General features: G+C 50.9%; 1 protein-coding gene across 6 annotated transcripts in view; it reads left to right on the top strand.

Moving 5' to 3' along the window:
- The window catches only part of Pde9a (phosphodiesterase 9A), an 89,095-nt gene extending 64,097 nt beyond the window's left edge, over positions 1 to 24,998 (top strand). For 3 of the 6 annotated variants that reach the window (XM_038342593.1, XM_038342597.1, XM_038342598.1), the window contains 13 exons: positions 1,514 to 1,598; positions 5,908 to 5,986; positions 7,306 to 7,380; positions 11,613 to 11,699; positions 12,458 to 12,562; positions 12,755 to 12,837; positions 14,090 to 14,246; positions 17,686 to 17,799; positions 19,148 to 19,252; positions 19,911 to 20,039; positions 21,154 to 21,249; positions 22,193 to 22,310; positions 24,775 to 24,998. In XM_038342593.1, coding sequence (XP_038198521.1) covers positions 1,514 to 1,598; positions 5,908 to 5,986; positions 7,306 to 7,380; positions 11,613 to 11,699; positions 12,458 to 12,562; positions 12,755 to 12,837; positions 14,090 to 14,246; positions 17,686 to 17,799; positions 19,148 to 19,252; positions 19,911 to 20,039; positions 21,154 to 21,249; positions 22,193 to 22,294 — 1,217 coding nt within the window. In that variant the 3' untranslated portion in view covers positions 22,295 to 22,310; positions 24,775 to 24,998. The other 3 variants (XM_038342596.1, XM_038342594.2, XM_038342595.2) reach the window with 3 other exon arrangements.
- The last annotated feature ends 768 nt before the right edge of the window (positions 24,999 to 25,766 follow it).

The following is a 25,766-nucleotide window of genomic DNA, read 5'->3' as shown; positions in this document are numbered from 1 at the left end:
GGGCCCTGGCAACTTCTACTTTAGCTTGGGGTATCTGTGCCTACCTGTATGCCAAGCTTAAGAGAGAACAAGAGGGCCCTAAAGGATGGAACTTGGGCCAGGCCATGAGTACAGCGGCCTCCCGCCATTGTTTTTGATTGCCTCTCCGTATGGAGCATCCGTACCCTGAAGTAGGCTTCCTTCTCCATGGAGTGGTGGAGGAACTGGAATGGGGCCAGCGGTGAGCTGCAGAATCCCAGGTGTAGGTCACACCTGTACTCCCAACGTCTGACACACCAAGGTGACAATTGCACAACTGAGCTGATCTGTGTCACATGGGACAGCTTTGTCTCAAACCCACACGGCAAGCAGAGCTGTGGGTCACCTCTCCATGGCTCCGCTTACTTCCCACAAGGTCCTGCCTCTCGTGCATCTATCAATTTGAACGGCAGGCTTGCTGTGGTTTTTTATTTAGCATGTATTGCATTTGTGGTCTAGAGGCGTGCCTTTGGTCTGCAAATATGTAACCAGGAGGTCTAAACAAGGCCACGTGGCCAAATTAAATCCATTGCTAAGGACCCCCAGGGGTGCCTGAGCACCTATCCTGAAAAGAACACCCTTGACCTTCAGCTTCTTTGGGTACCAGCGATACAGGAAAGTGTAAAGAACCTCACTCCAAAGGAGGGTGACTGAGTGGGTGAACAAACATGCCCCCCCAGCTTGTCCCCAGGCTGCCACCACCCTTAACCCAGCCACTGGCACCTGAGGCCTTCATTTTGGTCTGCAGAGCTTCCTACCAGCCTTGTATGGGAGGGACAGAAGTTTCTTTGGCCCAGAAACAAGTCACCAGGACCAGAGCTGACTGTGTCCCTTTGTGCAGAAGAGGCAGTGTCCCTACAGAATCCTATCCCAGCTTAACTACTACCTTGGAAAGTTCTAGAAAGCCCAGAAGGAGGCTGAGTTATGCCAGGCTGCCTTCAAACAGGTACCCAAGCTGCGGCTCCTCTTCTTGGGTGGGAGGCATTGTTAGGAACCTGCCGACTCTTTGAATCTCTGTTTTTCCTTTAGAAGGGACCATGCTGTGCTTTTAACAGTTATTCGGAACCCAACTCAGTGAGAAAGAGAGTACATTGTCACGGTGGGCACTGTCCTTTGGCAGAAAACCAAGAGTTGGTCATAAAATATCATTTTTTTGGTTCCTCAAGGACCCAGCTTTCGGCAGCATTTCCAGGCATTCCCTGCATTTCCGAGGGAACATCTTAGCTAGTAGCTTGTTGGCAGGCACACTCTCCAGTTCACTGGGACACCCCCTCCCCTGCTCAGAATGTGACTGAGACTCACCCTGCTCTTCCTTGACGTTGCCTGTTTGTTTCTTGACTGGTGGGGAGCTGAGGGATCCCCACATATCAGTAGCATGGGAAGGCGTGGAAGCCTTTGCCATGAGCCAGCATCGTCCTGAGACCCTCAGCTACCAGCCTGGCTAGGTCCTTGTGATTACCTCTGGTGACCCCCATTTGTGTCTCTTTGTCACCAGTGGAAGGACTTAAAGTGGTGGAGATCGAAAAATGCAAGAGTGACATTAAAAAGATGAGGGAGGAGCTGGCCGCCAGAAACAGCAGGTGAGTGTGTGCCCGGAGCCTGCAGCACTGGGCCCTGGAAAGGGGTCCGTGCGGAAAGCATGGGATGGAATATGGCTTTGTGTCCCCAGACAGAAAAGCTGATGTGACTTGGTCGTTCTGGTTCCAACGTGGTTGACACGAGCTAGAGGAAGCCTGCTGTACCAGTGCTCCTCCATCCCATTCTCTTGAAGGGTTTTGTCTCTTTGTTTATTTTTACTTTATGTGCATGAGTGTTTACCTGTATGTGTATCTGTGCACCATTTGCGTGACTGGTGCCCATGGTGGCTGAAAGAAAGTGTCGGATCCTCTGGAACTAGAGTTACAGGCAGTCGTGAGTTGCCATGTGGGTGCTGGGAATAGAACCCAGGTAGGTCCTCTGGAAGAGCAGTCAGTGCTCACATAACTGCTGAGCCATCTTCCCAGCCCCCTATGTTTTCTTAAAAATGGGGTTTTGTGGCAGGCGCAAGCTGGAAAATGGCCACACATGAGAAGGAGCTCACTCTCCTTCAGACTTGTGTTGCGGTAAATTTCCCACTTGAAGAAGTTGAGGTCTGGTTTTTGTTGTTTTGTTTTGGGTTTGTTGTTGTTGTGGCTGTTGTTTTTGTTTGTTTGTTTAGCTCTGGCTGTCTTGGAACTCACTCTGTAGACCAGGCTGGCCTTGAACTAACAGAGATTTATCCCCCAGCCTCTGTCTCCCAGTGCTGGGATTAAAGATACATGCCCCCACACCCAGCTGCTATCTATTTTTAAAGACAACGATAAGAAGACAAAGGTGTTTATAGGGAACCCTAGTTTTCACCCCCAGGTCTCCCAGTTCCCATGGGGAGCCCCTTCTGGCAGAGGGGCACAGCAAGTGTTCCCATTATCATGAACTTGGATCACACAGCCCATCAAAGGTGATGTCTGCAGAGACCAGTGATCAATAATCCAAGCAAAATGTACCTGCTGGATGGTTGGTCAGCAGGACTATCCACAAAAATCCAGAGTGCATGACCATAAGGCAACCCCCTGAGCAAGGACTAGCCCCGAACAAGCAATCTCGGTTGTCTTAGAATCCCAAGCTGCACTGGAGACCACTGCCTGAATTCAAATAAAGCCAGGCTGCCTGCTGAGGGTGGGTGTGGCTCTTGCTGCAGGTAGGAGGTACGTGGAAAGCCAGTGGTCCCATGGAGTTGTCTCAGGGAGAGCAAGAAGTACACCGTGCTATCCTATGGGGACCACATCGACTCAGTGTCACATGGACTGGCCAGCTGGTGTAGAGTTTGGGAGCTCTTGTTCCATTTGATTTGCATTTTGCAGCCATAGGAAATTGAGTGAACAGTTCACTCCCATTGTTCTTATGGAAGTAGCTCTTCAGGGGTCAAGAGAGTCCCTCTAAGAAGAACCCAGGGTCAAATGGGGACAGATGATAGTCAGGTGAGGCTGGAAACCAACCTGACAACCTTGAACCCAAGGCCTCACTCAGCCTGCTATCACCCCAGGAAGCATGACTCCCCAGGACCAAGTAGGGGCAAGTGGCCTCTGTGCCAGCCCCCATTAGCAGTGTTGGCAGTCTGCCTGTAGTGGGTCTTTGGCTTGGCTCAGTGACAAGTGTGCCTCTGTACCCCACAGGTACAGTTTAGAGCTCAGAGAAGTAAGCCGGAGCCCTCCAGTGCCCCAGCAAGCTGCAGAAGTGGCACTGTCCATAGGCAGTGATGGGGCATTCCTTGTAAGCGAGATGGGTCCGTGGGATGCTTTAGTGTCCACAAGGGGGCGACATGCTCAGGTTCCACCTCCACACACAAGCCGATCTGGGGCACTGGCTGTGGTCCAGTCCACACCTAGTCGTGGCTCAGGGCCCTGTACCAGTTTTCTCCTGAACCCAATGCTTTAGTGTTCTGGATGCAGAATGGGGAGTGTGGTGTTTGTACTTCCCCTTCTGTCTTGTTGATGGAAGGAGTTCATTTTAAGCACAGATGCACGCCCAGAAATCAAGCCTCCATCCCCCCCGGATGAGGCTGTGTAGTGTAGCCTCACCTGGATTGTGAAGAAATGTTGTACCCTTGAGGGATGCAGGTGCCATATTCTTGCCTTTCTCGGGGAGCAGAAAGAATGGTAGTTGGTGGAGTGGGTATGGGGGGATCACAGCTAGCCCCACAATCATAAGCCTAAAGAGCCCACTTGTGAACACACCGTGCCTCGTGTCTGAATCCACCAGAACCTGCCTGGGGTCAGCAGGAGGCGAACGCACAGCCTGCCAGCGCCCTGGGCAGGATGTCTTCTCCTTAGACCCCTTCAGTTTCCTCTGTTTCCCAGCAAAGAAAGAACTCCCATGGCTGGACTATATTCAGGGCAGAAGTAAGTTGAATGCGGCAACTGTGGTCTCCCGCACAGCACAATGAAGGAACAAGAAGGAAGCAAGACCAGAATGGGGTCATGCAGAAAGATGGGGTAGTGCCTGAGGTTTGGAGGCTATAATCTCTGCCTTTGTCCCAGACAAATGGTCTTGACCATGAACTGATTGATCGCCAGGGGATGGGAGGATGGGAAGCCCAGGAAATGAGACAAAAATGAGCTCCGAATGGGACGAAAAGAAGAGGTGCTATGCCAGTTGTTCAGCTGGAGGACGCTGGTTCCTGTGGCAACAGGGCCCAGAGTGAGAAGTGGCTGACTAATCAGGGTCAGCAGGCCCCCAGCATCCTGGTCTGCCCCCAAGGCCTCAGCAGGAAGGAGCGGGATTCCAGTGTCAGCATAGATAGTGCCTGGTGAGGGCTTCCATATGCTTGTGGGGTGGGGGCAGAAGACACAGAATTGAACACATGTGTGAATGTTTATACAAACGAGATTCAGGGAGAAAGGGAGCGTTGTACCACCCTACGCAGCCAAGAGAGGAGCCGATCTGAAATCAGAGGGGTTGGCGTGTGGACAGGGCAGGGGTGGCATGGCTACACTGGGCTATTCGGTCAGTTCCTTCTGTCACAGATTTACTGCGTCTGTGTTTGCTACAGCGGCCATCACGGCAACCTGGTAGTCTTGGCAAGTGTGTCGTTGGGAGGGAGGTAAAGGCTGTGTTTCAGAAGGAATAGATTTATGATTCCAGGCTTGGAAATATCGCAGGCTCACGGAAGACTCCAGACAACCCAGAGAGAGGCAGGGGGGTCACTGGTAGTGACAACATCCAGGCCTATCTTCAATTTAAATCCATTGCAAAGTCTTCCTCCCTGGTGTTTTCTTGGGTATGTTCAACTAGTTTTGAAGGAAAAAAAACTTAAAAATACTGTTTTGTGATTTTCTTTGCTTGTAATGTTAGGAAAAAAATGAGATTAAATTGTAACCATACAGGGCATATATTTTCCCACAATACCACCCGTTTTCCTAACCCAACACTGCATGTGTCTGGAAAGCTCAGGTGTCTAGCCATGTGTTTCTGTGCCTCAGAACCTTCTGAAAGGACACCCCAGGCTGTTCTCAGAGTAATGTTCAGGGTGTGGAGCTTGGGGAGAAATGGACAAGCGGGGACATGAGGGTTTCTTTTGTTTTTCTGCTGTGTTTGTTGGCTCTTGTTTGTTCTGAGTCGGGATCCCCACCTGTGGCCCAGGCTGGCTGCACACACAAGACCCTTCAGCCTCATCACCTGGGTGCTGACGTCACAGGCGTGGACCGCCACACTGGCTGAGTCTTTGAGGATCAGGTGTTCTGCTGTGTGTAGGATGTGGCTCAGCTGGTGGAGTGCTTGCCTCCTGTGCCCTGGCTTCCATCTCCAGCGCTGCATAAACCAGAGGTGGTAAGGCACCTCTATAGTCCTAGCCTGCAGGGGGCCCAGAAGTCCAAGGTCATCCTTGGTTACATAGCAAGTTTGAGGCCAGCCTGGGCTACATGAGATCCTGTCTCAGAAAAAAAAAAAAAAGCAAAGGAAAAGAAAAAGAGTACTTATGTCTTTTAAAAAGATTTTATAGATATCTCTTAAATAATAGACTAATAGATTATAATAAATTTATTTCTAAATGGTAAGTTTATTCATTATAAATTATTAATAAATACATGTATAATTAATAAACTAAACTAAAAGCGAACTCTGGCCACATTATCACCTGGCTTTCAGGGTGCCCCCTATTTGCAAGCTGGGAACCAAGCATCTCCCAGCCGCCCTGCCGGATACTCCTATGGCAAATCTGGTGGTTGGGTCTGTGTGTTCCAGGACTAGCGCTACAGGTCCGGGGCTGAGGCTACAGATCCTGGGGTTGGGGCTATGTGTTCCGTTTGCTCTGCTGCCCTGAGGGCTTCCCGGCCAGAGTACCATGCCATAACTAGTTCTTCCTCTCCCCTCCAGGACCAACTGTCCCTGTAAATACAGTTTTTTGGATAACAAGAAGCTGACGCCCCGACGTGATGTCCCCACTTACCCCAAGGTGAGATGGGTTTCTGGCCCAGGGTCAGTTCTAGCTCTGTGTCCCTCAGACCCAGGACGCAGGAACCCATGACTCTGCACAGTGACAACACCCCCCCATCCCTATCGCGGGCTTAGGAAGGGTGGGAGGTTGTCAGGCAGGATATTTTTCTCTTGGACATTTGTTTAGAGAAGCAATTCCAGAGCTCCCTCCCTCCCCGGCCCACAGCCGACATAAAAGACATCTGCATACAAACATCCCACCAAGGAACTTTAACAAGGTTCTTAAAAAAATCTGCACCACTGGCTCCCCTGTCCCTGAACAACACAGTTTTTATGGAAAGCTTTTCACAAAAGTTTCCTGAGTTTTAAAAGCAGCCAAGCCCAGAGTCAAGTAGCTATGACCTGGAATTCAGCTGTTTTCGATGCCTCCAAATAACGCGGACTCCGGTTAAACCCTGGCTCTCACTTTTACGCTGAGGTTAGGCCGACCACCCACAGGTTGTCCCCATAGGTCCCTGGAGCCCACGAGTCAGTGATTTGTTCCACATCTGTCCAAGCTGTGCACTGAGTATAATCCAGGAGACCAGCACCTTTCCAGATGGACAAACGTGGCCAATATCTTTTGCAATCCTGTCTGGGGATTACACGGCCCAGACTGGGAACAAACTGAACCAGCCTCCACACCAGTCCCTTCTTAAGAGAATGAAGAAGGCTAACCCCATGGCGGCCCTCCTGCTGCCTGTGTCTAGAATACCATCCTTGATGCCGACAGTTCACCCTACACCTCAGTGCTCAGTGGACCCAACCTCAGCCTCAGGCCTTCATCAGCTAGGGTGTGGCTTAGCTCGAGGCTGATTCCGGGGGAGGGGGGGTGGTTCCCCCAACCCAAGACAAACCCAGCAGAGCTGCTCAGCAGGGAGGTGAACATGTGCCCAGTGGTTTATTGTCCCTTCTCTTCGCTTTATGTAGCTTTCACTGTTGAGATGTGATTGACAGTTGTGGAGCTCATTTTCTTAGAGTCTTCGCACAGTGAGTTCTGACACACGTAGTCATGAGATTACCATCACAGTAAATACAGGGAACAGTTCTATTATTCAACCGTTCCTAGGAGCCCCTGATCGACCCTGGTCCTAGGAGCCCCTCGTAGCCCAGGCCACTGAATATGGGAGTCCGGTGACAGCTTCCAAGGAAGGACAGCCCTGAGTCTGTACACAGCATCTGTGAGGGGGAGTGGAGAAGAGAGAAAATGCTCAGCCTGATGCGGCCGTGGGCTTGGCTTTTGTCACTCACAGACAGACGCCCCACTGTCTGGCTAACATACCACTCCCATCTTCCTAGTACCTGCTCTCCCCAGAGACCATCGAAGCCCTCCGGAAGCCCACCTTCGATGTCTGGCTTTGGGAACCCAACGAGGTAGGTGAGGGACACCCAGGTACTCCGGTCACTGGGGACAGCTGCTCAGGACGGCAGATCCTGAATGGGGACTGTGCCCAGGCTATTCGTCCTGTGTACTTTCTCTTGTCTTTTTTTTTTTTTTAAGTTAAACACTCCTGAATTAAAATTTCTAGATTTAAATTCAAAATGACACCCAATGGCTCAGAGGGATACACAAGTCAGAGCCCAAGGCAAGGGGCCTTACCCAAGCTTTAAAAAAGGAATACCAGCAACCCCTGACCTTTTGATGATGCCAAACGTCCCTGGGCAACCAGCTGAACCCAGGCCCAGGCTGAACACACTCTTATCTTCAGGATACACGGGAAGATGTAGCTGTGTGGAGGCAGAGCTGCTGCTTGGAACAGCTGTTTTCTGCAGAAAGGGGCCTCCAAAGAGCATCCTACTGGAAAGTGTCACCAGCAGAGGCCCGGGGCAGCTGAACACAAGATAGTGGCTATGTTTTGCAGAGAGAGGAGTCGGTTTTGACCGGAAGATATTTCTTCAAAGTTTCTCATTCGCTAAGAAATATCAATGCGGAGAAAGAACAAGTCCCTCCTCATGGGCAACTCACCAAAACCTAAGGACTTTAGGTTTTCCAAAGCACAGACTTGTGGAAATAAGCCAAACTGTTCCCTGTTCCCTTTGACAAGGTCAGTTGTAGCAAATGGAACTTTGTGCCATTAGACAAGAGAATCCCCATATTTCCCAAATAAACCTCTCCCAGCATGTTCCTGCCCAGCGTCAGAAGGCCTTTGGCTGGGGAACTTTGGCCAGAAAAGCAGAGATTAGGCTGGGAGATGCTCGGTGCCTAAAGGAGCTTGCTGTGCACGGTGAGGACTGGGGTTCGGATCTGCAGCATCGTGTAAATGTCTCCTGGGTATGGCAGCTGCCTGTGATCTCAGCACAAGGGAGGCAGAGATACCCCAAGCAGGCTGGTTAGATAGACTGGTCTAATCAGTGAGCTCTGTGTTCAAGTGATAGATCCTGCCTCAGGTGAAAAGGTGGATAGCAATAAGGAAAGATACCAGGTGGCGGTGGCACGCACTTTTAATCCCAGCACTCCAGAGACAGAGGCAAGTGAATCTCTGAGTTTGTGGTCAGCCCGGTCTACAGAGCAAGTTCCAGGTCAGCCAGGACTACACAGAGAAACCCTGTCTCAAAAAACAAAACAAAGCAAAAATACTATATCAACCTCTGGCCTCCACACTCATGTGTGTGCATGCCCATACACATACCCTCAGACTTGCCCACACATATACAACCTCCCTACACATACACAAACAACAACAAAACAGAAAAGCAGGACCTAGCTCAGCTCACCTGAAGAGCACCCCATCAACAAAACGCCAGAGGTGCAGCTACCAAGGGTTCCGCGCTCCAGCTCCTAGGTACGAAGCCGGCACGCAGAAATCAAACATTCAGGCAGCGTCTTAGATGTGCAGTCCTCCCAGGTCTGCAGAGACCTGGGGTCACAGTTCCCTGAGCACAGATGCCAGAAACAAAGATAGGGCTTTGAAGAGACTCAGCAGTGTGGTGCCTCCAGAGCCTGGGGAGCAAGACTGTGACAAAGAAAGGTACAGCAGGTGGCTCAGAATGTGGTGCCTCCCACCGGTAGGTGGCCAGCCCTGCTTCTGCCTCACCCTCTAGGATGGTCCCAATACCCAGTCGTTGGCTTTAGCCAGTCAATGTCTCTAGTGAGAGTGGCTGCATAGAATCCAATACTTGAGGGTTTGTGTTTTTGTTTTTTCTGCTGCTGCTACCCCCTCCATGGAGCCTCCGAGCACAGTGCTCCCTGTGGTGGGAGCGAAGGTTGTCCCCAAGGCTGAAGAACTCACACGTCCATAATAGAAGGGTGCTTCTGCCCTCACATTGTAGACCATGTTCATAGCTGCTCTCTGGCTGGCAGGAGGGCGCGGTGAGTGGCTCTTACAGCTGGACCCAGCCATGTGGCATCTTCCACTGCCCATAGCTTCAGACAGACAGACAGACTAGCAGGATGCTTCTGGAGGTTTCTTGCTGCCTTCAAGTAGTAAGCCAGAAAAAACACCCCAAATCAAGAGCCTCGGTCTCGGGCAGATTCAACTGTGAGCAGCATATATGTGTAACTGAACATACACGGAGGACCTGGGCAGCCGCCTGAGCCTGAGATGGCAAGGAGCATCAGGGCCCTGTGGCGACTCACCTCTCTCTTCCAGTGGGGGCAATGCCACATCTACCCACTGGTCCACCCAGAATCCTTCTCAGACCTAATCCAGGATGTGATTGTACGTTGTTCTGGTGCCTCAGGTACCATGGGGGCATCATCAGAGACTGCAGGCAGTGAGGTGGCTTCTCTGCCACACTGAAGGATCACCCACTGTTGCCTTGGAAGTCATCCCCTCTTGATCAGTGCTCATCACCGTCTTCAGGGGCCACCACTCAGGGAACAGACCATCACACCTGCTCCGAAGCCACCATGTCCATCACAGAAGTGGTAGCAGATGGTGGCGTCTGGCAGTTCTCAGCATCTCTCAACTGTGGTTCCACAGCAAATATTTCATCCCTCCAGTGCTGCTCAGAACACCGCCTGGGCCTCTGAGGCAAACCCAATGGTTTGGGACTGTAACCCGAGGGTCCTGAGGGCTGGCATTCCGTATGGTGGGAGGACTGGTAGCTCTGGATGGACAGCAGCTACCAGCCAGCATCTGGGGGGTCAGCTGTCCTCAAGCCAGGGCCAGACCCCTTGTTACTCTGCAGGAAGTACTTTCTGGGGCCAGCATCTTCGAAGCCATTGACTTCTCAAAGAAGATGTGTGTATGGCCAGCATACTCTCGGGATGCTCCATGACAGCCTAAGTCCCCTGGGAGGTCCGAGTGAGAGATTGTTTTCTGTTTCTCAAATGAACTTGTGATACCATAGAATTCTCTGCTCCCAACAGAATTTAATTATCATAGTCCCAAAACGTCACCTTAACTGCCGCATTCCCAGGGACCATACATATTAATTAACAAAAAAGAATAGAGCTTGGTGGCGTGCACACATTTCCTCTGACAGTCGGCCTGACAAACCACCAGAGACTGGGTGGCATCAAAAACAGCAGTGTGTTATTGTCTCATTGTCCTGGAGCCCGGAGGTCACGGTCAAGGTGTCTTGGGTTGGTCATTCCTGCACTGTCTCCTTAGCTCGCAGATGACATCTTCTCTCAATTCTCCCTGTGTCTGTGTCCTATCTGTCCCTACAGAGTCATGGTCAAATTGAATTGGGCCCCTCCTTATGACCATATTTATTTTGGTTGCCTCTGTAAAAACCCTGTCCCCAGTATGATCATGTTGGTGGGGATGTCACGGTAGCGTCTCTACATACTATTGATGGGTCACAATTCAGTCCCTCACATAGATTTGCCACTTGGTGCCCAGATGCAAAGGAAACCAGACAGGCTACAGCACTAACAACTGTTGCCCTGTGCAGGTACTAGGACGCTGGTACCCAGGACCAGGCCGGCACTGATGTGTGGCCTAGGGGAAGTGCTCCCTGCTGGGGCCATGCCATGTGTCCACAGGGCTGTCTCACTCTGCTCTGTCTCCCTGAGACCTGCTTCTCCCAGAAGCAAAGCCACTCTATCCGGGCTTAGTTACGTGTTCCTTTTCTATTCCTCGTTGGCTTAGTTAGTGTCAAAACTCTGGGAGATGTTTGCAGAGACCTGAAAAAAAGACAGCAGAATTCAACACCATGTCTGTCTCGCCCTACACCAAGTGTCCACAGATGACAGACTTTCCAGAAATAACATTTGTCCAGACAAGAGATCCGCCCTCCAGATCAAGGCAGTAGAAAGCATCTCTAGCCCAGCTCATCAAAGCCCTTCCCACCTCTAGCCTTGAACAAGGAAGGGGTGGCCCTCAGTGACACCCCTTCCCACACGTACGGCGGCTGAGCTTCCTCAGAATCCTCGATTCTCCACTTGGGTTGTGATCATTTTGGTGTCACCCTTTGCAGCTGTGTCCCCCTACACAAGGTTGCTATAGCGACTGGAACACACCTTGTCACTTCACTCCCAGGAGGCCTACAGGCTGTCACCGCCCATCTGGGTGATCCTACAACTGGCCTGTCCCACCCTTCTCCGTCATCCCCATGGGCACTGTTCAGGACAGTATATGGGAAGGAAGGTCAGCTGGCCTGCCTGCTCCCCCTGACCCTTGACCCCTGACCTCTCACCCCTGGCCCTGTTCCCACAGATGCTGAGCTGCTTAGAGCATATGTACCATGACCTCGGCCTGGTCAGGGACTTCAACATCAACCCCATCACACTACGCAGATGGCTGGTAAGTGATGAACCCACACTCGGACCTGTCACTTCCCCTGCCACACCTGAATGATCTGCTTTGCCTTTCCTGGTGGCAGTGGGCTTCTGCAGAGAGGGCGTCTGGACTAGGGGTGTTCTGTCAGGTCATTTGTCCCCCTCCCATGCCCTCAGAGGAGTGAGGAAACAGTACGACAATCAGGAAGAAACCCACAGGCAGCCCACTAAAGCAGAGGCATGTGGAGTTGGGGGTGTCATGTGTGTCGGGGTGTGTGGCTAAGGCGGTTATATGAGTAGTGTGTGGAGTTATGTCTATGAATATATAAATGTGCGTGTGTGTCCCTGGGAGTGTGCATGTGAGAATGTGTGTGATTGGGAGTGTATGTCCCTGGCAGTGTGGATGTGTGTTTGTGAGAGTGTATGTATCTGTCTTGTTCATGGTGTTGGTGGCTGTATGTATATAGGGGTAGGCATGGGTGCTTAGTAGCAGATCTTTTTCTAAGGGATAAAATATCATGAATCCAGAACTAAAAGTCTGCTAACTGTCCAGTAGGCCTGGGAACCTAGAGTCCCTCGTGGAATGCTCCCTGCCCCACTCCCAGCTCTCCATCCCAGTGTGGCTGGCTCAGCAGACACCGGGGGGGGGGGGATACTTTCCTCCCTGCCCCCAGGTTGTAGCGTGGTGGGCCGCATTGTCCTGTGATGGTGAACTTGGGGACACCCGATGCCTGGGAGCTTTACAGGAGCAGGGGCGGTGAGCTGACGCTTCCCTCCCCACAGCTCTGTGTGCACGACAACTACAGGAACAACCCCTTCCACAACTTCCGGCACTGCTTCTGTGTGACGCAGATGATGTACAGCATGGTCTGGCTCTGTGGCCTCCAGGTGGGTCCTGCCAGCCCCCGCCCTCCATCCCTCACCCTGCCGAGTACCTGGGTCCTCCCTGCCTCCAGCCCAGGGGGCATATGACCTCTGCAGGGACTGTGTCCTCCGCCCCTGTCACTGCTGCCCAGTCTGTCCCCCACCCCTCCTGCCCTCCCATGAGGAGGACAGACGCCTGACTCTCTCCTAATCCAGGAGAAGTTTTCCCAGATGGACATCTTGGTCCTGATGACCGCAGCCATCTGCCATGATCTGGACCACCCAGGGTACAACAACACGTACGTTTGGGGTTTCTTTCTCCTTTCTGCTTTGGAAAGTGCCCCTTCTCTTAGGGGAAACTCAGCTCACCTAACAGCTCTCAGATGGAGCTACTAACCTAGACCCCTAACCCTGTAGGATGCAGTTCCCAGCTTTGGACTCTGTCCAGATCCCTGGGTCTCCCCCAGCAGGGTACCTCCAAGGCTACCAACCCACACAGGGAGCCACAGTCCCTTTTCATCAGCCCCAGGCTCTGAAGGTGCATGGCAGCCTGCCCCCTCCCCAAGTGGGGGATGGTGGGACTTCACCCCACTGTCTTCCAGGATGCTTCCAAAGGCACATGAAGAGGAGCAGGGCTAGAGTGAGTGAGGGCAGGGCTGGGGAACGCAGGTAACGGGACCAAGAGGATGGGCCCAGGCCTGGGGACACTAAGCACCTCCTGTCTCCATTCGAGTAGAATGCTACCCCACGGAACCGACAGAGTCCTCCTTCATAGTGGGGTCCTGAATTCAGTGACACATAGGTTTTTCTCTGTTGTACCTTTGTGGCTGCGCATGACATCAGATGTCCCTTGGGCCACGATTTGTCAGGGCAGAGTGGATCCCAGGTCTAGCCATGTGTACTCCTCAGAGACAGAGTAGATGCCAGGCGTCCGTGGCCATGAGGACTCCTCAGAGGCGGTCCCAGCAAGTCCTCTGTTACCTTTCTGCATATTTATTGGTCACCACAGCTGCCAGCATCAGGCTGGCAAAGAGTTCGTTTTAGCATTAACCTCAAAATCCAACCCTTAGAATGGCACAGTGGGGCTTTTCCTATAACCCCATCTCTTGGAGGCTGAGTGAGGCAAAAAGATCCCAGTTTCCAGGCCACCTGGGCTGCAGAATGAGATCTTGTTATATATGCATGACATACATACATACATACATACATACATACATACATACATAATTACATATGGGGTAGGGTGAGAGAGCAAACCTCTTTCCCGAAATCCTGTCTTTGCATATACCGAAAATCTGAGTTTTTGGAAACTTGATGTCTTCAAGGCATCACTGCAGGGAGAGAGCTGAGATCGCGGGTTGGACTTCAAGGCATGGGGTATCTAGTTACAGGAGAGCCAGAGGTTCAGTGAAGCAAGTTTCTGGTGGGAGCAGACAGCGTCTGGTCGCTCACCCTTAGGCACTTCCAGCTTCTGCAGGAACCATGCACACCCTGGCACGCAGATGCCAGTGGCAGGGTGCCTGAACCTCCTGCTCTCTCCACACATCCTAGATACCAGATCAACGCCCGCACGGAGCTGGCTGTGCGCTACAACGACATCTCACCGCTGGAGAACCACCACTGCGCCATTGCCTTCCAGATCCTGGCGAGGCCCGAGTGCAACATCTTCTCCAGTGTGCCACCTGAGGGCTTCAGGCAGATCAGGCAGGTGTGTGGGGCCAGGGCTTTGTAGGGTCATAGCAGAGCCCTGCTCTTCAGAGGCTCTTGGCTACAGCAGGTACCCATCAGGAACCCTGAAACCAGCTCAGCTGACCTGCTTCCTCCAGGGCCCAAAGTGGTCTCCAAGGAGATAGGCCTTTACCATATACACCTGGTGTCACCTGCATGTCATTGTCGTTAATATAACCCTAAAGGCTCCCTTTGAGATGATTCCTATGTCCCTGCAGTCAGGGAAGAAACTGAGCAAAGAAAGAGGAGTAACTGGCCCTAGGCAGTATGGGGCCTGGAAGGCACCTGCATTGCTTGCAGCCTGGTAGAGCTCGTATCTGCCATGGAGCTTGAACTACTATCACCCACCACATAGAGCCTAGTCACCCCCTGCCCTGAGACAAGCACTTTTAGTCACTTAATACACTGCCCTCCCCATGCACAGGGTCCCATCTGAACCATAACTGAGTGAGCCACTAGTGCCATTTACCGGGAAGGACCCGGGGTGACTCCTATCTGAAATGTGATGGCTCGCTGGTAGCTGACCCCCAGAACCTTATTTGGAAAAGGAGGTCTCATCATTCCTCCTTAAGGAAGATCTCCAAGTGCTGCTGTGGATTGGGCCCTAATCAATAACAGGTGGCCTCAAGAGGAACAGACATGAAGACCATGCATGGGACCATAGAGGCAGATATTGGTATAGACAAAGCCAAGGGATTCCTGAGCAACCAGAACCCATAAGGAGCAGGAAAAAGCCTTCTCTCATGCCTTCGGAAGAAGAAGAACATGATGGTACCTTCATTTTGGCCTTCTAGACCCCAGAACTATAAGGGACTATATATCCCCAAAGCAGTGCTCAGCTAGGCCGCCCAGACTGCTCCCATTCAGGAGAATCCCCAGGGTCTCTGAGGGTCATGTGTTGCCATCCCTGGGTATCGTGCTCTTTGAGTCTCCACTGACCTCCTTCCCCACGTAGCTAAATTTATGCATGGAGCAGGGTTCATCTGCCTCCTTCCTGGAGAACTTGGAAGCATGGCTTTTTCAAAGAGCAGCCACCCCATAAACCATTATTTCCTCGCCTGCCCTCTAAGAAGTTCAAAGCTAACTGGAGTGCTTGACAACAGTCAATACTGAATCACTGATTCGTGGTGCAGCCCTCTCTTCTGTCTGTAGGCTTCTGCCCTTTCTTTCATGTTCGGAGCTCCCCCCTCTAAGTGTGTGCCATAGACTGTTATGATGAACCCTTTTCTAAAGTGGGTAAAGGGCATGCTAGGAAGGGAGATGGGCACACAGGCCAGTGCCACCCAGTGAGCCTGATGGAGCATCCCTTAGTGTGTGACTTTCTCCAGCAAGCGGTACCCCCAAGAGAAACAAGAGTCATCTAATTGGATGAGTAGACAATAAACCCGTGCAAACGGGATTTTCTTCCTGCTGGCCACCCTGGGGATAACAAGGGATTTTGTCCTATTCCAGAAGTTTATGAGTTCTAAAATAAGAGTTCTTCTGGAAACAAAAATCATTTATCCAAATTTTTGAAATATCTTATAAGTAATAAGGAGATGGCTCCATAGGTAAAGCACTTGCCACATAAACCAGACAACCTGAGCTCAGATCCCCAGAACCCACATCAAAGCTAGACACAGTAGTGTCTATAATTGTAATGCACACCTACAGGGAAAGGAGAGGTGGAGGCGGAATCACTTGAGGCTCACAGGCCAGCTGGCCTGGTATCTGGTGTCCACTGCAGTGAACACCAGGGGACCCTACCTCAAACAGGGTGGAAACAACCAAGGTTGTCCCCCTGCCTCCACGTTTACTAATCATGGCGTGTGTGCACCCACACTCACACATACAAAGCAGTTTGTCACTGAAGATCTTGAGGGATCACTGAGTGCTCTGTTAATAGCAGTCTTTACAGGAAAAAAGTTCATAATTCAAAGTGCAAGATGATGCATCCCCTCACACACACACAAGAAATATACATTTGAGATTCTTCATATTACTGCTTGCTTCATATTGGCCTTTGAGGCTGGGGAATCTTAATTTTCTTGGAAAAGTGATGCTCTACACCTGGTGCAGAGATGTTATGTAAATGTTTTATGGGATGGAGGGATAAGTGGGTGGATAATGGATGGCTGGGTAGGTAGATGAATGGGTGGCAGATGGCTGGATAGATAGTGGATGGGTGGGTGAATGAAAAGATGGATGGGTGGATGGATGGGTGGGGGAGTGGGTGGATGGGTGGGGGAGTGGGTGGCAGATGGTTGGATGAGGGACGGAAGGAAGGGTGGGTGGGGTAGGTGGGTCGGTGGCAGATGGTTAGATGGTAAGTGGATGACAAATGGAAGGATGGGTGAACATATAGACAAATAGAATACCGTAGATGCATGGAAAGCTAGATGATGGACAGAAGGAGAAGTGAAAGAGAGGGTTATATGGATTATAGTTTTGGATGCTATGGTTTTTATACTACTAAAACTGGTTTTCCCAAACCAGTATTTAGTTAACTGCCTTAGTCTAGTTTCAGACACTGTAATAAAATGCCAGAGGCTGGGTAGTTTTAAAAGGGAAGAGGTTCGTGATCACTCATAGTTCTTGAGGCTGAGAAGTCTAAGAGTTTGGCATCCACATCTGCTCTGTTTCTGGTGAGGGGTGGAGGCAAAAGGTTAAGAAGCAAGAACGAGAATTCACTTCCTGTGGATTTTACCCAGTGCTGGATGAGTTGGGGGAGAATATGAATTTCTTCATGAGGGTGGAACCCAAACACTTCTTTTTTTTTTTTTTTTTTTTTCTTTTTTCTTTTTTTTTGGTTTTTCGAGACAGGGTTTCTCTGCAGCTTTTTTAGAGCCTGTCCTGGAACTAGCTCTTGTAGACCAGGCTGGCCTCGAACTCACAGAGATCCGCCTGCCTCTGCCTCCCGAGTGCTGGGATTAAAGGCGTGCGCCACCACCGCCCGGCCCCAAACACTTCTTAAGGATCCGCTTCTTACCACAGTCAGTCTAGGGACCAGATTTCAAGCTGTGTTTAGGAGGGCATCAGCCATGTTCAAACCATAGCTCAGCTGGAGTTTAAAGCCTTTGGATCCTCACTTATAAACGTGATAGTGGGGATGTTACCAAGTATGTTCTGACTTAGATAATCTATATGCAGTCACATGTAGATGAGACAACGGGAAAATTGTCTTGGGATCTGCTGCTGATATCCGCCAGCAAGCTCTGAGCAGGGCTAATACAGACCTAGGTGACTAAGTCTAGGAGACTTAAAATCTGCTTGGTTTTACAAGTCAGCATGACGACCCATCTGTTACCCTGTCAGGCTGTGATCTGTAGCCTGTGGACATGGCCCAGGGACAGACAGAGCACGCATGTGGGCAATGACCACACAGGAGCTCAGAGCACAGTGTCCTGGCATGTGGTGACACCGTGTCCTCTTACCATCAGGGCATGATCACATTGATCTTGGCCACCGACATGGCAAGGCACGCTGAAATTATGGATTCTTTCAAAGAAAAAATGGAGAATTTTGACTACAGCAATGAGGAACACCTGATGCTGGTAGGTTGTGTCTCTTGTGTCTTTGGAAAGCTGAGCCATAGCTCAGTTGGGAAAACCAGGAACCCAGGTATCTCCTGGGCCTTGGAGTGCTGGAGTGATTGGATTGCAGTATCCCAACTCCTCCTGGGCCAGCAGTAGACAAGGTTGCCCTGAAGAGTACTCCATGGGTCAGGGACAACCCCCTCCCTTAAGGTGAGGAGGTGGCCTAAGTGTACGTGGTGTCTGTCCCTTCTAAAAATCAAAATGCAAACCCAGCATGCTGGTCCATCCCTGTACTCAAAACACTGGGGAGGCTGAGGCAGGAGGATTGCAGCCACTTCAGACCCACCTGAGCTACCTATAATGAATTCTGAGCTAGCCTGTGCTATAGTGTAAGACCCTATCTCAGAATTAAATTAACTTCAAAATGAGCAAAATACATTAACAAAATAATTAACAATTAGCATCCCAGCATTCAGAGATTAAGTTAATTGCTCTGTGCCTCACTTTGGAGACATGCACTGATGCACTGTAGTCTCTCTCTCTCTCTCTCTCTCTCTCTCTTTAATTTTTGAGACAGGGTTTCTCTGTGAAGCTTTGGTGCCTGTCCTGGAACTAGCTCTTGTAGACCAAGCTGTCCTCAAACTCAAGGAGATCCGCCTGCCTCTGCCTCCTGAGTGCTGGGATTAGAGGCGTGCGCCACCACCACCTGGCTCTATATATTTTTCTTATATTTCACACAGTCACAATTTTTTTTTACTTATCAAGGCAATGGACTTCATATATGATTGGCAAATACCGTAGACCCCTCAGCCACGTCCCCAGCCTTGATTTTCCTTGGCAGTTGGGGACAAGAGTCTCATTACGTTGTCCAGCAAGGCCATGCACTCAGAGTAGCCTAGGCAGTCCTTGAATTTGCATCTTCTTGTCTTGGCCTTGCCATGACTTTGTTTTGAGAACCAGGCATGGTGACACCTGTAATCCTAGCAGCTGGGAGGCAGGAAGAGCAGGAGTTCAAGGCCAGCCTGGGGTTCTAAAGGCCAGCCTGAGCTACAGAGTGAGGCGGTTTCAGCATGGGAGAACCAGCCTGAGTGCACACTCGGTTTTTAACCTGGCAGTTTACACCCTAAAAGCTTGAGTATCGGATGCTCTGTGGGTGTGATGGGTCCCCATCCATCCTCAGGGAAGCTGAGAAATCCAGACTGCCAGGATCCCAGTGCAGAGCGCTGCAGGCACCCTTCCAGGGCCAGCATCCCTTCCCACCCCTGTCCTGCCCTGTTTCCCCACCTGTGATGGCGAATCCAGTCAGCCCGCAGCAGTAGTGGCTGTGCTGTGTCTGCCGTGGCCCTCAATGTCGCGTCTCTTTCAGCTGAAGATGATTCTCATAAAATGCTGCGATATCTCTAACGAAGTCCGTCCCATGGAGGTGGCAGAGCCGTGGGTGGATTGTTTGCTGGAAGAATATTTCATGCAGGTAAGAGACGCCGAGCCATCAAATCGTGAACACTCCTTCCAGCTCCGTGGGCGGGGCTGCATTGGAAAGAGCAGACCAGGGTGATTGACACGTCCATCCACACCCCAGCAGCCTCCACAGTACTGTCCACAGCAGAAACGACATAGGCTGTGTGATAGATGTGAGACAATGACCACCGGGGGAGGGGGAGAGGGAACACTGTGGTGAAACTGCCACCCATTGCCACTCACAAGAGCCACTGTTAGAGGCAGACTCCAGAAAAGTGGCCATGGGTCAAGAAGGGGAGAGGGGGCCCTGTGGAGGGGCGAGGGCAAGCAAGATGGTTCATAGGATAGCTACCGGGAGATATGGGCATAAATTAATGCAGACAGTAGCTGTCAAGTTGCGCCTTGTAAACTGCCCTGTCATGCCCTTGAGACACTCAGCCTGTCTCTAGACTTGGTCCCTATGACACCAGCGTGCTCACCTTGCCTTGGCTTGTGTGTAGCCATTCACCGCAGGCCCTCTGTGTCCTCGCCATTGTACTCCTTTTCTGTGTGACCAGGAGGATCCCAGCTGGGCAGCATGTCCTGTCCTTCCTCTAAGAACAGGCTGCTCTGTGTACCCGAGTCCACAAGCCTTTGTGCCTTTAATGCCATTGTCACTGTGTTCCCTGCAGAGCGACCGTGAGAAGTCAGAAGGCCTTCCTGTGGCCCCGTTCATGGACAGGGACAAAGTGACCAAAGCAACAGCCCAAATTGGGTTCATCAAGTTTGTCCTGATCCCAATGTTTGAAACAGTGACCAAGGTGAGAGATTGTGCTGTTGGTACGGCAGCAGTGAACACACGTGTGCACACATGCATGCATGCACATTTCGGGGATATACATATGTATACACGTGCATACACATGCACACACATGAGCCCTTTACAGCTTCATCCGCTGTCATGGTGATGGTTGCCTAGCAGTCATTCCTTCTGCTGTGTCCAGTGCCACCCCCTCTGGTGCTCTTCAAAAGCTCCATGTGAGACTGCCAGGCCCTCTGTGCCCACTTTGTCCCTGCCTGTCTCTGCCAGCCTTAACACCCAGCCAGCTGTACCAGCTGTTGGCTTTCCTGTCCTTCCAGACTTCTTAAAGGAGCACCTGGAGTTGGCGCTCTTGGGCTGGGGAAGCCACACAACAAAGTCCTAGTCCTTCTTCCAACTCTGCGCCTCCACCTCCCACGCAAGCCACCACTTCCAACCCCCTGAGTCCCAAACACACTCCTCTCTTGCCAACCTGTTTGCTCCACCCCACCTCCTGCCCATCATTCTCTGGGTATCTCAGAGCCGCCTATATCCTTTTTTTTTTAATTTATTTTATGTATATGAACGCTCTATCTGCATTTACAACTTTGTGCCAGAAGAGGGCATTAGATCCCACTAGAGATGGCTGTGAGCCACCATGTGGTTGCTGGGAATTGAACTCAGGACCTCTAGAAGAGCAGCCTGTACTCTTAACCTTTGAGCCATCTCTCCAGCTCCCACCCATATCCTTTTCATTCCTATGACCACCACTAGGAATTTTGTCAGATCTGTCCCCTGCCTAAGACCTTCTGAGGCCATACCTACCCTTGTCTTACTGAAAGGAGTGGGGACAGGAGAAGTTAGTAGGCTTTCTGGGGTCCTCTGAGGAGTGACAGGAGTGGAAATCTGTGCCAGAGACAGAAATGGGACACGGATGGGGCTGCGCCAGGGTCTCTAGGACTTGAAACTGGATTTACACTCCATTTCCTTGGGTTTCTCTGAAGGCCTTGATTTGAGGCCACTGGGAAGTGAGATCCCCGGGACTCACAGGTACCCCAAGGGCCTGACAGTGTTCTCCTCCAGTGTTCTCTGCTGTCTAATAAGGGTGGACTGACCCCGGACTCTCTGCTCCCCAGCTCTTCCCCATTGTCGAGGAGACCATGCTGCGGCCACTCTGGGAGTCTCGAGAACACTATGAGGAGCTGAAGCAGCTGGATGACGCCATGAAGGAGGTAAAGGCAGCTCAGAGTCAGGGACTTGCGGCCAGGCAGGACAAAGGGCAGGCACAAGAGCCAAGCTCAATGAGACAAGGGGTCCAGAAGCTGAGTTCTGGACAGTGGAGTCTCTTCCCAGGGACATTCATGTACCCAGGACAGTTTCCTCGCTCCTTATACCCTAAACCTCTCCTTGGCCACTGTGCCCTCACCATCCAACCTCCGATGCCCCTGGGGCCCTCATTTCCTATTCTGTACCCATCCACCCAAGCTCCCCAGTAACAGAGGGCTCTGTAGCCATCCCTCTGCCTTTATGCCTAGGTGTGGTCTGGTATTGGTCACATCTCCCTCAGCCACATCTGCCATGCACACCCCCCAGTGCCAGTTATGTCACAGACACATGGTGAAAACATATAGGTTGACTGAAAGCAAAGACCAGCAGTCCTGATCCCCCTGCCGGGAAGTCACAAGATGTCAGCTCTGTAAATCTAAAGGCTAAGAGGAAAACTGTACACACCAAATGTTGTTCCTAGTCCAGACTCTGCTGGGAAGGCTGCAGGGACCTCTGCCACCACGGCCATCCCATCAGCCGATGCTCTTGGGGATCTGAGTCTGGAATCCTATGTTTCACTGCCTAATGGGAATGCCAGGCTCTCCAAGATGCCATCCTGGCCCTGGAGAAAGAGGCTTGAGAAAGACGTGACAGCACTGAGCCTGAAACAGGAGCTCGGCCCCCTCGGCTGTGCGCTGTGGCCGGCTTGGTCCATTCCTGGCCAGGATGCTTTCGTGGGTTGTGAACAGGTCACAAGCACCCAGGCTGTCTCTGGAAAATCTGGAAAGCCTATGTATGTGTGGGCAGGCATCTGAGTGTCTTCCGGCAGCCACACCTCCTGAGAAGAGAGGCTGCCTGCGCTGGCCCTCAGCCTCCAGGTCTGACTCTGTCTGTCCCTTGCTTCCTTAGTTACAGAAGAAGACAGACAGCTTGACAACTGGGGGCACGGAAAACGCCACAGAGAAGAACAGAGATAAGAAAAACAGTGAAGGACATTCTCCTCCAAACTGACGTCTCAATGTGTACGGTAAGTTCGCGGGCTCTGAAGTGCTATATGTGGGGAGGGCAAAGTGCACGTGAGTGTGTGTGTGTGTGTGTGTGTGTGTGTGTGTGTGTGTGTGTGTGTGTTTGATTCCCTGCCCTCTTCTCATAAAGCACCAGAAACTCAGTCATGGGATAGCCACCCTGATGCCTTTGTCTATCCTAATTGCCTCCCACAGCCTCCCCGCAAACAGTACAGTCAGGTGTTTTCACCTTTCACCTCACTGTGGGGATTGCACCTCAGCGCCCGAACCCTCAGACGCTTACAAACCTTCATTTGCCTGTTACACTTACAGGAGGCAGCGTCAAATCACGGCACGCAGCCTGCTTTCCAATACGTGCAGCTTAATCCTGCATATCCTAATTAGAATCTGGGCTCTGATTTGGAAAGGTTCACACTTGGGTTATAGAAAGGATTAATTATTAGAATGTGCACCACTCATGAGATGAGATATTCTGGGAAGTGCATCTGGAGTGCTAGGAGCTTTTAAAAAGCATTTGCCCCTACCCTACCCCACCTCCCATCACTACAAGCGTGTCCTCTGACACCCGCTGACACAGCCCTTTGCTCGGCACAGCCACTCAGCCAGCACAAGCTACAGCACAGACTTGGGTGCAGGCTAACCTCTAAGCATGTGACTGTCGAGTGGCTGTCACGTGAGCTGAGGGTTTATGCATGGAGCTGGAGAAGCTGAGTTTGAGGGGAAACGAAAGACGCCCGCCCAAGGCATGCCTTCAGTCAAACCTTTGTGTCTCCACCTCTGTGAACCCCAGGCTTCTCGTTTGTAAGCCCAAGGCCACAGTGTCATTGCTGGGACTTGAGCAGTTGTGTGAACTGCTGTTCCATAAGGAGGCATCCAGTGAACCTTGAAGCCAGGTCACATTCTTGAGAAGAAAATGGCATTGACATTGTCTATTATGGGCTACATGTGTTGTGTGGCTGACAACCTCATTCTCTCTCTCTCTCTCTCTCTCTCTCTCTCTCTCTCTCTCTCTCTCTCTGTCTGTCTGTCTCTCTCTCTCTCTTATTTTATTTGTGTGTATGTGTGTTTTCCTGCATGAGTATGTGGATCACATGTGTGCTGGAGTCCATGGAAGCCAGAAGAGGATGTCAGATGCTCTGGAACTGGAGCTACAGATGGTTGTGAGCCTCTATGTGGGTACCAGAGACTGAACTCATGTCCTCAGTAAGAGCAGCCAGTGTTCCTAAGAGCAGCCAGTGAGCCCTCTCTGCAGCCCCAACCTCATTCTTTTGTTTGTTTGTTTGTTTTTGGTTTTTCAAGACAGGGTTTTTCTGTAGCTTTGGAGCCTGACCTGGAACTAGCTCTTGTAGACCAGGCTGGCCTTGACCTCACAGAGATCCGCCTGTCTCTGCCTCCTGAGTGCTGGGATTAAAGGCATGAGCCACCACTGCCCAGCCTCATTCTTTTATATATATTAAATTTTCATATTAGTATACAAAGTAATGGTTTTCATCCTGGTGTCTTCATGCATATCCATTCCTGCCTTTTCCCCACATCCACTTGTCCTATCAGGCTTGGTCCCTTTCATTCCCCAGTTAGTACCGCCTTTGACTGTGTGTTTGTGTGTGTGTGTACTGTGTGCGTGAGTGTGTGTGTGACTGTGTGTGGCTGTGTGTGTGGCTATGTGTGTGAGAGTGTATGTGTGTGTGACTGTGTGTGTAAGAGTGTATTGTGTGACTGTGAGTGTGTGAGAGTATATGTGTGTGTGAGTGTGTGTGTGACTGTATGAGTGTGTGTGGCTGTGTGTGAGAGTGTATGTGTGTGGCTGTGTGTGAGAGTGTATGTGTGTATGACTGTGAGTGTGTGTGTGACTGTGTATGAGTGTATGTGACAGTGTGTATGTGTGATTGTGAATGTGTGTGTGACTGTGTGTGAGTGTGTGAGAGTGTGTGTGTGTTTACCTACTTGTGTGTCTATTCAACACTAACATATCTGGTGCCTGTGGCAGCCAGAAGAAGGTATCAGATCACTTGGAACTAGAGTTATAAACAGCTATGAATCACCATGTAGATACTGGAAATTGAACCTGGGTCCTCTGAAAGAGCAGCTGGTGCTCTTAATCACTGCATTACCTCTCCAGCCCTACTTCTGCTTTAACATAAGAAGTTTTGTTTTAAATTTTTAATTATGTATATATGTGTGGGTATGTACATATATGTGGGTATGTGCACTTGAGTGCAGGTGCCGTAGAGAACAGAAGAGGGCGCTGGATACACTGGAGCTCGAGTTACAGGCGGTTGTGGATCCTGGGATTCGAACTTGGATCCTCTGCGAGAGCAGTTCTGGCTCCACCACTCCCCAGCCCAGGTCTTTCTGCTTTCTGGTCCCATGCATCCTGTTACCATCTCAACTTCCCACTGGGATCTGTGACTGTGCCATCTCCAGTGCCCACAGAGACAACATGCCATCTTCCTCTTTTTCCAGCAGACTGGACTAGTTAAAGCAACCAAACCATGGCCTCTGAGTGGACAGGGATGGGGAACCTCACAGAATCCTCCACGCAAGGATGGTCACACCCAGGCGACCCCGGATGACCTGCGACAGACCATGTTTTCTAAGAACCGTTTTGTTCACTGATATAAAAAAAGGAATTCATGATGCTGTACAGAATTTTTATTTTTAAACTGTCTTTTAAATAATATATTCTTATACAGAAATGGGTCTGTACTTTTTCTTTGGGTTTTGCACTCGGGCTTCCAAGGACTCTGGTTTTCCCTGGGATGTATCTTCAAGTGGTTGAGCAGTAATATGACCCAAGGGTCCATGTAAATTCCACATTAAACATGAGAATGGTGCCCGAGTGCAGGGGCGTGCATGTGTCCTGTGTTTATGAACAGAGCAGGGTGGGGGAACACTTGAGGACATGCGCGTGGCAAAGGGAAGTCATCAGTGATGTATACAGGAGCTGGGGAATGAGGCGGGCTGGGGGACCAGGCATTAGTGATGATGTGGGAGGCAGATGCCCTCCTGACCACTGGGACAGGGAACTGGGATTTTCCACTCAAATCCTCAGTGTGTTTAAGGAACTCTGTCCCCAAAGAAGAGATGCCCTGTCCTTCATTTTTGGAGGACAGGCAATGTGTATATCCCAGTGTCATGGTAACTGCCCCACAACACCCTGTGTATCCTCTTGCGCACCTAGATTCTGAATTCTCCATTTGCTATCAGTGTTTTAATTCTTTTTTGGTTTGATTTGGTTTTCTGAGACAGGGTTTCTTTGTGTACATGGAACTTGCTCTGAAGACCAGACTGGGCTCGGAATTCTCGGTTTACAAGAAACACAGAGAAGCTGCTGGCCATCTCACTGGGGCTGCTCCCCTGGAGGGACAGAGGACCCCTCGGAGAGCCATTCTATGAGGAGGTAGTCCACTGTGGGGCGCTTTCCATCCTGGGTTAGGGATTAGCTTTCCTCGGAGCAG

This window comes from Arvicola amphibius, chromosome 9 (genome assembly GCF_903992535.2).
Source record: "Arvicola amphibius chromosome 9, mArvAmp1.2, whole genome shotgun sequence".
Lineage (NCBI taxonomy): Eukaryota > Metazoa > Chordata > Mammalia > Rodentia > Cricetidae > Arvicola > Arvicola amphibius.
The sequence above is the reverse complement of the archived record's forward strand: the minus strand, read 5'-3'. Positions and strand labels throughout refer to the sequence as shown.